The sequence below is a fragment of the Balaenoptera physalus genome (assembly GCF_965194825.1).
Source record: "Balaenoptera physalus genome assembly, chromosome: 14".
Classification (NCBI taxonomy): Eukaryota; Metazoa; Chordata; class Mammalia; order Artiodactyla; family Balaenopteridae; genus Balaenoptera; species Balaenoptera physalus.
The window spans coordinates 83943529-83955032 of NC_138893.1; the positions used below are offsets into that span (position 1 = coordinate 83943529).

The 11504-nt window shown below is 33.4% G+C and overlaps 1 protein-coding gene and 1 long non-coding RNA gene across 4 annotated transcripts in view; both read left to right on the plus strand.

Moving 5' to 3' along the window:
- P4HA1 (prolyl 4-hydroxylase subunit alpha 1) overlaps positions 1-11504 on the plus strand; it is an 87031-nt gene that overhangs the window by 30018 nt on the left and 45509 nt on the right. For all 3 annotated transcript variants that reach the window (XM_082424518.1, XM_082424517.1, XM_082424519.1), the window contains exons 4-5: positions 451-602; positions 3320-3457. In XM_082424518.1, coding sequence (XP_082280644.1) covers positions 451-602; positions 3320-3457 — 290 coding nt within the window. The remainder of the gene's footprint in view (positions 1-450; positions 603-3319; positions 3458-11504) is intronic.
- LOC309642731 overlaps positions 1-11504 on the plus strand; it is a 414473-nt gene that overhangs the window by 27699 nt on the left and 375270 nt on the right. The gene's annotated exons all lie outside the window — the stretch shown is intronic.

Consider the following 11504-nt stretch of genomic DNA (forward strand, 5'->3'; position numbering starts at 1 on the left):
GTTTTAAAATACAGTTTCTAGATACTGAATATAAAATTTTGCTGTAAGTTTGATTTAAATGAACATGTAACTGAAATTGGATTGGGCTGATTACTTTGTAATAATCAATTATTTGGCTTTAAGGACCTGTAGGGAAATGAATTTTTAGATTCTTACTAGAGGGATCCAATCACAACTTTTACTAAGATAGGTTGTGTTTACTGTAACCATTTGGGAGAAACAAAACTAAAACAAAAAGTCTTGTAGTTATATTTTGATTTTGCCAAGCTAGATCTTATCTGTAAGAGAATCTTGCTTTTTAAAAATCCTTTATAATTTTACTTTTAAAAGGATTTTAAGTATAGTTTTAACTCAAAACCCTCTAATCTTTTTTGAGTGCTTTACTAGTGTTCTTCCTCATTGAGTGTGTATATGCTTTATGTAGATTCCACTTATGTCTTACATTTTTAGATGGGCAGAGAAGTTAGATCAGTTAACCAGCACAGCAACAAAAGATCCAGAAGGATTTGTTGGACACCCTGTAAATGCATTTAAGTTAATGAAACGTCTGAACACTGAGTGGAGTGAGTTGGAGAATCTGGTCCTTAAGGATATGTCGGATGGTAAGTCAGATGGTAAGACTAATGAGCCAAAAAAAAGTAGGGCTTTTTTGCTACCACCTGTAGACATGCCAGAAGAAGTGATAAATTCAGTTCCCAGAACATCAGGTGTTCAGCCTTGTAACTGAATTATTGCTGAGATGTATTTGATTTGACTAGAGTTAATTTAGTCTACATCCTGAATTCTTGATTTAAAAAAAAAGATGAATAAAAACTGGAAGTAAAGAAAAATAAAACTGTATTGTTAAAATGTAATTTCTGCTCTTCATTTAACATGGTCCTTTTTGCTTTGAAATCTAAAAAAGTGAATCAATTATTTGGCATACAGCTTCATTTCTGAGGGTAATTGTTTTCATTTTAGGATTACCTTCAGATTTAAAAAATTTTATGGGTAAGTCTTTATCTTCTAATCAATTTTTAATGTACTGGCAGTGATACTAATAAGGAAAAATGTTAGCTGTGTTTTACATAGTACTTTGAAGCTTAGGATTCTTTTGTTTAACATAGACAATAAATTTAAAAATTGAGGCTGCAAACAGTAATAATGAATGTCTTTCTAATTGAAACAATAAAATTGTAGTTGGAGTATTGAGATATTTTAGATATTTCAGTAACAGACACGGAAAACTAAGGCCAGAGTTTAATGAAGTAGAGGTATTATGCTTTAGTACATAGTGTTTATTTGTTGAATGATTGAAGGTGGCAAAAAAAAAAAAAGAGACAGAGAACTGAGCCAACTGTGTAGATGAAGCACTCCAAGGGTGCTTTCAGGTATTTGTGAGCAGTAAACTAAACTATTACGCATAGGACAGGAAACCTTGAAAAGAAAAATTAAGGCAAGCACTTGTGAATACTTCTTTGAGATGAGAAGGAAATGGTACCTGTGATTATTTGTTGTCATATAACACCATGAGAACATTTTTAAGGTCATATATGTATACATTTGTATACATATATACATGTGCACACACATTTATTTATTATATTTTTAAAAAATCTCAAGTATGAACTAAGTTTTTTTATAAAGTAAACCTTAAGACTTAGGCGTTTAATCTGTGGCAGTCATCCCATAATGCTATAGTAGATATACGTTTTTTCTTTTTATTAGAGAGGATTTAAATTTAGATTTAGATTTTGTTTTGGGGCATAAAAACGTTCCAGTCTTCTGTAAAACTTGCTTGTAAAATTCCACGTGGATATTGTGACTAGGAGTTGGTCTTAAAACTAATGCTTAATATGGACTTAGGCCTCTTCCAGCTAGTTGTTCATTTGTACGTTTCAATTAACATAAAAATGCCTGGCCTTTTGATGATCAAAGTATGCATAGTTGATTATAAGTAAATGAGAATGGAGGGAAGTCTTGTACCTAACTTTGATTTGCAAATGATGACACATGTTATTAAAATTTTAAATCACTTTTTGTTTTTGTTGTATTGATTTCTTAAGGAGTATTTAGCATACGTTCTCCTTAGGAGTTACATAGTTATCAGTAATTAGTTTCTTAGTTTTATTTTTGCTGTATTTTATGTAAAACCTTTTAAAATTAATGTTAGGATTTATAGAGTGCAAACCTTGATTGATGAACACTATATTTAATAATTAAACAGATCTAAATATATTTTAATAAACTAACTTACCTGATACTCTTAAATATATAATAAATGTCTCTTCCTTCTCCTTAAAGAATTCCACCAAACTTTATATATTTACACATTTATGTGATACGTGGCACATGGAAGAAGAAAACATAACTTTAAGAGCATATATTTTACTTACTGTTATCTGAAAGTATAATTGGTTGCCAATGAACGTTGTTTTCAGATCTTTAAATGTTCACTTTTCAAGCTTAGTGGAGGCTGTGTTGTGTAATTTCAAACTCTATTATGTTAGTTGATCTTTACCTACTAATACAGATATAATTTATGCAATGACCTCAGATTACTTAAGCAACATTAAAAATGGTTTGGGAAGATGAACAACTTAGAGGTATGTCAAGTCTCGTTCAGTGTATTTAATTTTTTCTTGTTACATGTGGTATGGTGGAAAATTATAATAAAATAGATTTTGAAAAATCCTTTTAAGACTCTATATTGGAAATTGGAAGTCTGTGAGTTTCTAGAGTCTTTTTTCTTCCAATTTTATTGAGATATTAGTGATATACAGTACTGTATAAAGTGTACAGCACAATGATTTGACTTACACACGTCATGTAATGATTATCACAGTAAATATAGTGAACATCCATCACCTCACATAGATACAAAATTTAAAAAAAAAATGCTTTTCCTTGTGATGAGAACTCTTAGGATGTACTCTCTTAACAACTTTCATATATAACATACAGCAGTGTTAATTATTTTTATTGTGTTGTACATTACATCCCTAGTACTTACTTATCTTATAGCTGGAACTTTGTACCTTTTGACAGCCTTCCTCCAGTTACCCCGCACATCCACCTCCTGCCTCTGATAACCATAAATCTGATCTCTTTTTGTATGAGTTTGTTTTTGAAATATAATTGACCTACAACACTATGTTAGTTCCTGTTATACAACATATTGATCCTATATTTCTATACATTTCAAAATGATCACCGTGATAAGTCTAGTTCTGATATGTCATCACCATACAAAGATATTACATAGTTATTGACTATATTTCCCACACTGTACATTTCATACCCGTGTCTAGACTCTTTTTTTTTTCCCCCCTATTTTAAGGTTTTATCTCTAACCTAACCATTCAGAGACAGTACTTCCCTAATGATGAAGATCAGGTTGGGGCAGCCAAAGCTCTGTTGCGTCTCCAGGATACCTACAATTTGGATACAGATACCATCTCAAAGGGTAATCTTCCAGGTAAGAATTATTCTGGTCTATAAAAATCCTATCCCCTGGCTTTTCCGTTCAGTCCATTAGGACAATGTTAATATAAAAAGACTTCCGTATTTTAAGATTTTTAACTTTAATTTGTTTCACAGCCTTTGAGGACAAAACAACCCTTTGTCTAGGACTGAATAGTTGTGGATAAGCTGCTAGCTTGTTACTGTGAAATCTTATAATTATAGGGACTAACTTAAGTAGGCAATTTTAGCATGTAAGAAAAAGAAACAACCAGTTTTCCAAATGTCTTTCTTTAGAATACCCAATGTTTGTATGTTAAGTTATAAGGAAATTGATAATCAAAGTTTATATATTCAATAATTTAAAACCAAGACATGTTGAGTATGTACTGATTTTTAGTGTTCTACAGTGCTTTCTGACCTATTTTTGGTAAAACCCTCTTTTTTTAAGTTACAGCTGATTTCATGGTAATTTGCTTAAATTTATTTTTATTGTGAAAAAAACATAAAACAAAATTTACCATCTTAACCAATTTTAAATGTGCAGTTTATGGTATTAAGTACATTTACATTATTATGCAACCATCATTACCATCCATCTGCATAGCTCTTTTCATCTTGTGAAACTGAAGCGCTATACTTGTTAAACGATAACTCCCCAGTTCCCACTTACACAGTCCCTGGCAACCATCATTCTAATTTCTGTCTCTATGACTTTGACTACTCTTAAGTACCTCATATAAGTAGAATCATACAGCGTTTGTCTTTTTGTGACTGGCTTATTTCACTTAGTATAATGTCCTCAAGGGTTGTAGTATACGTCGGAACTTCCTTCATTTTTAAGGCTGAATAATAATCCATTGTATGTATATACCATATTTTGCTTATCCATTCATCTGTTGATGGACACTTGGGTTCCTTCCACACATCAGCTATTGTGAATAATGCTGCTGTGTACATGGGTGTGCAAATAGCTCTTCAAGACACTGTCTTTCATTCTTTGAGTATATACCCAGAAGTGGAATTGCTGGGTCGTATGATAATTCTGTTTTTAATTTTTGAGGAGCCAACATACTCTTTTCCGTAGTAGATATACCATTTTACATTCCCACCAACAGTGCATAAGGGTTCCAGTTTCTCCACATCCTTGCCAACACTTGTTATTTTCTTTTTTTTTTTTTTTTCTGATAGTAGCCACTCTAGTGGGTGGTATCTCATTGCAGTTTTGCATTTCCCCAATTATCAGTGATATTGAGCATCTTTTCATGTACTTATTAGCAGCCGCCTGTACATCTTCTTTGAAGAAATATCTATTCGAGTCCTTTGTCTATTTTTTAATTGGGCTATTTATTCTTTATTGTTGAGTTTTAGAGGTTCTCTATATATTCTGGATATTAATTCCTTATGAGATGTATGATTTGCAAATATTTTCTCCTATTCTGTGGGTTGCCTTTTTACTCCGTTGATATTGTGCTTTGTATCCAAATTTTAAAATTTTTACCAAGTCCAATTTGTTTATTTTTTCTTTTGTTGCCTGTGCCTTTAGGGTCATATACAAGAAATCATTGCCCAAACCAATGTTATAAAGCTTTTGTCCTATGTTTTCTTCTAAGAGTTTTATTGTTTTAGGTCTTATATTTAGGTCCTTGATTTATTTTGAGTTAATTTTTACATGTGGTATTAGGTAAGGGTTCAACTTCATTCTTTTGCATGTGGATATTCGGTTCTCCCAGCACCATTTGTTGAAAAGACCATCCTTTCCCCATTGAATGGTCTTGCCATGCTTGTCAAAAATCATTTGACCATATATACAAAGGTTTTTTCTGGCTCTGTATTCCATTAGTCTGTAAGTCTGTTTTTATGCTGATACACACTATTTGATTATTGTAGCTTTGTAGTAAGTTTTGAAATTAGGAAGGTGTGAGTCTTCCGGTTTTGTTCTTCTTTTTTAAGATTGTTTTAGTTATTCTGGGTCCCTTGAGATTCCGTATGAATTTTAGGATGGGTTTTTCTGTTTCTGTTTTTAGTATTTTGATAGAGATTGTGTTGAATCTGTAGATTGCTTTGGGTAGTATTAACATTTTAATAATGTTAAGTCTTCCAATCCATGAACATGGGATGTGTTTTCCATTTATTTATGTTGTCTTTCAGCAGTTTTTTTGTAGTTTTCACTGTATGTCTTTCACTTCCTTGGTTAAGTTAATTCCTAAGTATGTTATGCTTAGACTTGTTTTAGTAATTTTCTTTTAGATTGTTCATTGGTACATAGAAATGCAACTGATTTTTCTGTGTTGTCTTTGCATCCTGCTACTTGGCTGAATTCATTTATTAGTTCTAACAGTTTTTTTGTGGAATCCTTAGGATTTTCTAACATAAGATAATGTTATCTGCTGGGTATTCCCTGGCAGTCCAGTGCTTAGGACTCCATGCTTTCACTGCCAAGGGTGCAGGTTCAATCCCTGGTTGGGGAACTAAGATCCCGCAAGCCACTCAGTGTGGCAAAAAAAAAGATAATGTTATCTGTGAACAGAGATCATTTTACTTCTTCCTTTCCAGTTTGGGCACCTTTGAGCTTGTTCTTGCCTAGTTGCCCTGGCTAGAACTTCAAGTACTAAGTTGAATAGAAGTGGCAAAAGTGGGCATCCTTGTTCTTGTTCTTGATCTCAAAGGAAAAGCTTTCAGTCTTTGACCATTGAGTGGGTTTTTCAAATATATCTTTTATTATGTTAAGGTAGTTTCCTTCTATTCCTAGTTTGTTGAGTGTTTTTTATCATGAAAGAATACTGAATTTTGTCAATTGCTTTTTCTGCATCAATTGAGATGATCGTATTATTTTCCTTTATTCCGTTAATGTGGTGTATTACATTGATCGATATTCATATGTTGAAACATCCTTGCATTCCAGGAATAAGTTCTACTTGGTCATGGTGTATAATCATTTTAATATTATATGCTGCTGAATTCTGTTTGCTAGTACTTTGTTGAGGATTTTTACATCAGTGTTCATAAGTGATATTGGTCTGTAGTTTTCTTGTAGTGTCTTTTTCTGGCTTTGGTATAAAGGATAATGCTGGCCTCATAGAATGAGATAGGAAGTGTTCTTTCCTCTCTTTTTGAAAAGTTTGAGAAGGATTAATATTAGTTCTTCTTTAAATGTTTGGTAGAATTCTCTAGTGAAGCCATTAGGTCCAGGGCTTTTCTTTTGTCAGGAGACTTTTGATTACTGATTGTCTCCTTACTAGCTGTAGGTCTATTCAGATTTTCTATTTTTTTCTTAGTCTTGGTAGGTTTTGTGTTTTTAGAAATTTGTCCATTTCATCTAGGTTATTCAATTTGTTTATGTACAATTTTTCATAGACCTCTCTTATAATCCTTTGTATTTCTGTAGAATCAATAGTAGTATCCCCACTTTTATTTCTGATTTGAGTAATTTGAATCTCTTTTTTTCCTTAGTCCATGTAGCTAAAGGATTGTCAATTTTGTTGACAAAACTCTTTTCAAAGAACCAACTTTTGTTTTCATTAATTTTCTCTATTGTTTTTCTATTCTGTAATTTACTTCTCCTTTAATATTTCCTTTCTTCTGCTAGCTTTAGGTTAAGTTTGTTCTTGTTTTTCTAGCTTTTAGGTTGTTGATTTGAGATCTTTCTTGTTTTTTAATGTGAGTGTTATAACTATAAATTTCTCCCTTAGCTCTGCTTTCATTGTGTCCCATAAGTTTTGGTATGTTGTGTTTTCATTTTCATTTGTCTTTAAGTATTTTCTAATTTTCCCTGTGATTTCTTCTTTGATCCATTAGTTGTTAAAGAGTGTGTTGTTTAATTTCTGCAAAATTTGAAATTTTCCAGTTTTACTTGTGTTACTAATATCTAACTTCACATGATAATTTACTTTTGCCATCTCTCACTTTTTCTGTGAGTGTGTGGCTTACCCCATTACTATCTTCTTGTCATTATCAACTGGAGAAATAAAACATATTACCTCTATCGTCATACTGAAATTGATTTTCTCCTTAAGAAAATATAGTGGGATGAGTTACTTGTTAAGATGTTTTTCTTTCTCATCTTCCTAAATTTGGAGTGAAGTATCAAGTGGAAAAACTGACCATGGTATAATATTAAATAAAATTTCCTTTAAGCTGGAATGTAATTTCATCAAGTTGGACTTCCAAAAAAGTACAAATTTGCAAATTTTATTTTCTGTTTCTACTAATATGGTACATTATAACACTTCTGAAGATCACAGCTTTGTTTTGTTTTGTTTTTTAAATTAATTAATTAATTAATTTGGTTGCACCGGGTCTTAGTTGCAGTAAGCGGCTCCTTAGTTGTGGCATGTGGGCTCCTTAGTTGCGGTTCGCAGGCTCCTTAGTTGTGGCTCGCAGGCTCCTTAGTTGTGGCTTGCCAGCTCCTTAGTTGTGGTATGTGAACTCTTAGTTGAAGCATGCATGTGGGATCTAGTTCCCTGACCAGGGATTGAACCTGGGCCCCCTGCATTGGGAGCGTGGAGTCTTATCCACTGCGCCACGAGGGAAGTCCTGCCTTATGTTTTTTAGTTCACTTCTGGTTTAAAACATCAATTCGTTTAATAGATATTAACTATTTAATGTTTATTTAATATCTACTTAACATAGTAACCATTATGTTAAGTACTAGGGATGCGATAATGAATAACACTGCTTTTTCCCTTAGGGTACTTATATTATGATATGGTATGATGAATGCCTAGATGCAGATAACTTAGGATACTGTGGGAGCACATAGGAGAAAACCCAATTCTGGACTTGATAAGAGAGAGGCATAAAGTAAGACTTCCTGGAAGACAGGATATTTTTAAAAATCGAGATGTAATGGACAAGGAATTAGCTAGGAAATTGGGGGAGGGGGGAAATAGTGGGCATGAGAAAAATATTCCAAACAGAACATGTATATAGGCCAGAGAGGAGAGAACATTTAAATCAGATATCTTACAAGTAGTTTGTTCAAGGGGTGAGTGCATGAACAGTGGGAGGGAGTTGGTTTTGTGAGAGTAGTGAGAGATGAGGCTAGATAGGTAAGCAGAAGCCATCTCCTGATGAACTTTGTAAGTCATGTGGAGGAGTTTGAAGTGTTCTGAGTGCAATGAGAAGCTATTGAAAAGTTTTAAACAGGGAGGTTATATGATTTTCATTTTAGAAATATCATTCTGGCTGCAGAATGGATTCAGATCTGGGGGTAGGGACAAAGAAATGAGGGAGGAGGCTGTTGTAAAAATTAAGTAAGAGGTGATAGTGGTAGCTTAGGTTATTTCCAGTTTTTTGCAGGACCAAGGTTTCAACAGACATCTTTATGTCTTCTTGTGTCTATTCCACACATAAAAGAGTTTCTCTTGGATATAAGCTTCTCAAACTTTACTAGATGTGGCCAGATTGTTCTCCAGAGCAGATGTACCAATTAATACTCTCACCAGCAATGTGTGGGAGTTCCCATTTCTTCATATCCTTGCCAACACTTGGCCTTGTCAGATTTAAAATTATAGCAGTTGAGGTGTGACGCGATAGGGATGAGGGTTGGGGGAAGGATGATTTGTTTTTTTAACTGCCCTCCCCCCAAAATCAGAGAAATGCTTATTTCAGTGGATTTATATTGATGCCATGTAACTCCTTGATTAATTTTGTCTGTTTCTTTCTCCTTTTTGGGCCTACCTTTTGAAATGCTTTCTTGATATTTTAATATAAAATCTGATAAGTTATATGGATTTGGCATTAATGATGCCTTTACAGTTCATATAGACTGTTCCTTTAGTTTCAGGTTGTTCCTAACCCTGATTTGTTGAGTAGATTTTTAGCTTCTGAAGATATTACACTTTTGGTGGGGGAGTGAAGTAGAAAAGAATAGCTTTATTGCTTTGCCAGGCAAAAGGGGGGACCACAGCGGGCTAATGCCCTCAAAACTGTGTGCCCCCTACACTTTTTTTTTTGGATAGAAAATGTCTTATATCTAAAATTTGATTTACTTCAGGTGGAAGTTGAATGTTCTTCTTGGTCATTTGCATCACTGTCTTGGTTAGCTGATAAGGTTAACTACACCAAGCAGTAGATTCTCTGCACATCTCTGGAGCACACTCAGCTATGAGTGTACCATAGTGCCTCTGATGCAAGACATCAACTTCCCAAGTGTATGCATTTTAAACATATTTGTCCCTTACAAATCAAGTTTTTGTCCACTAAGTGTTCCTATAAAGTGTAAGAATTTTTAAATCTCCCAGTTTATGGATGAGCCACAAAAAATGTATTTCTAAGTAAATTTTCCTATACTGTCATATAATATTATAGTTTATATTGTGATAATAAATTAAAAGGACTCTTTTTGATGTTAGTTTTAACTGTAAATTTGGGTTACTACATTCAGTTTGACGTGCTAACATCAGTCATCCATGCCACTTCCTTTGAACCAAAGGAATTTGCAGCTTATTCTTTTTTCTCGTCAAATTCTAACTATTTGTGCTTTGCATGAAAGTTTTTATAGTCTTTTTCTGCCAACATCACTTTCCTTATCTCATTTTCTTTGTCTTCTTGTCCATTTACTTTTTCTTCTCATGTTCTCTATTTTGCAGGCAGCCTTCCCTTTCAAATGCTACATCACTTCATTTTCATTTTCATTTTCTTCTTTAATACAATTCCTAGGCATTTTGCCTTTGATAATTGTGAATAGATCAATAGGTAAGATAACCAGAGATACTTTAACTACCAAGGCAGAATAGCTAAAGATACTCTACTATCCCCATTGTGCTTTCAGATAATGTTGCCAGGATATCAGGTCCTGTAAAAAATATTTCTGGTGCTCTCTACGGGTATTAATGGCATACTCTCCTCTTGTGTCTTTTGCATGTCCCTGAGAAAAAACATCCTTAATTACTGCTTTGTAAGCTCATCTTAGAACTGTATTCCAGTTCTCATAACTGAAAAATAATAGGAGAGTCAAAATTCAGTATGTTTCTTTTGTTTCTGAAATTGTGTCATGTTAAACTATTAATAAGTTAGTTTCTTGGTATCCTTTTCTAGATTAGAGTGTGGAGTAGAGAGTTAGTAACTGTCAAAATATGGATCTTCATCTTCATTTTAGTAGTACACTGATAATCAGTTACTCTCCATAAGTGACTAACAGGAGGCAAAAAAAAAAATAGTGAATGGAGGTAGTTGTATGATTTGAATATTTAATTGTATTGGTCCATGTGATCCTCCAATGCATACATCTCCATGCTAGGACTGTGCTTGGTACTAGAATGTAACAGGTCATATCCTCAGACCAGGGCATGCTATGCCCTAGACAGTGAATGTCTGATCACTAGCAAAATGTGCCCATGATTTTATTTCCTCTTAATTTATTTCTCATGAACTCCTTTTCTGCTAGCATTAAAAACAAAACAAAACAAAACATGTTGACACCATTGGATAGGTTATAGCTAAGTCTGGTTTTAGCCAATTTACTGCCTTGTTGAAGTATAGTCAATCAAAAGTTAAGGAAAACACCATTGTATTCCTTTTTCTACCAGTTTCCTTCGTGATGTTATCAGACATATGTTTCTTTTGGTTAAATAACTAGAAGTGAATTCTCTGGGCTGCATGGTAGGTATATATTTAATTTTTAAGAAACCACCAAATTGTTGTACCATTTTATTCTCCTGTCATCACTGTATGAGAGTTTCAGTTCCTTCACATACTTGCAAACACTGTGAATAAGTTCTCCAACTATGTTCTTTGTTAAAATTGCTTTGGCTATTCTAAATTCTTTGGATTTCCATATAAATCTTAGGATCAGCTTGTCAGTTTCTACAAAAATGCCTGTAGGAATTTTTATTAGGGTTGTTTTGAATCTTGGGGAGAATTTGGGCAGCACTGTCATTTTAAAAAGATAATTTTCTAATCCATGAACATGCTATCTCTGTTTATTTAGGTCAGAAAACTTGGCATAGGAGATAAGATATTTTGACATTAACATTAAACCACTGTGAGTCTCACATTTATTGTTTGAACGTTGGTATCAAAAGTTGGAAAAAATTTTTTTTCTTTCTCCCCTCCTCCTT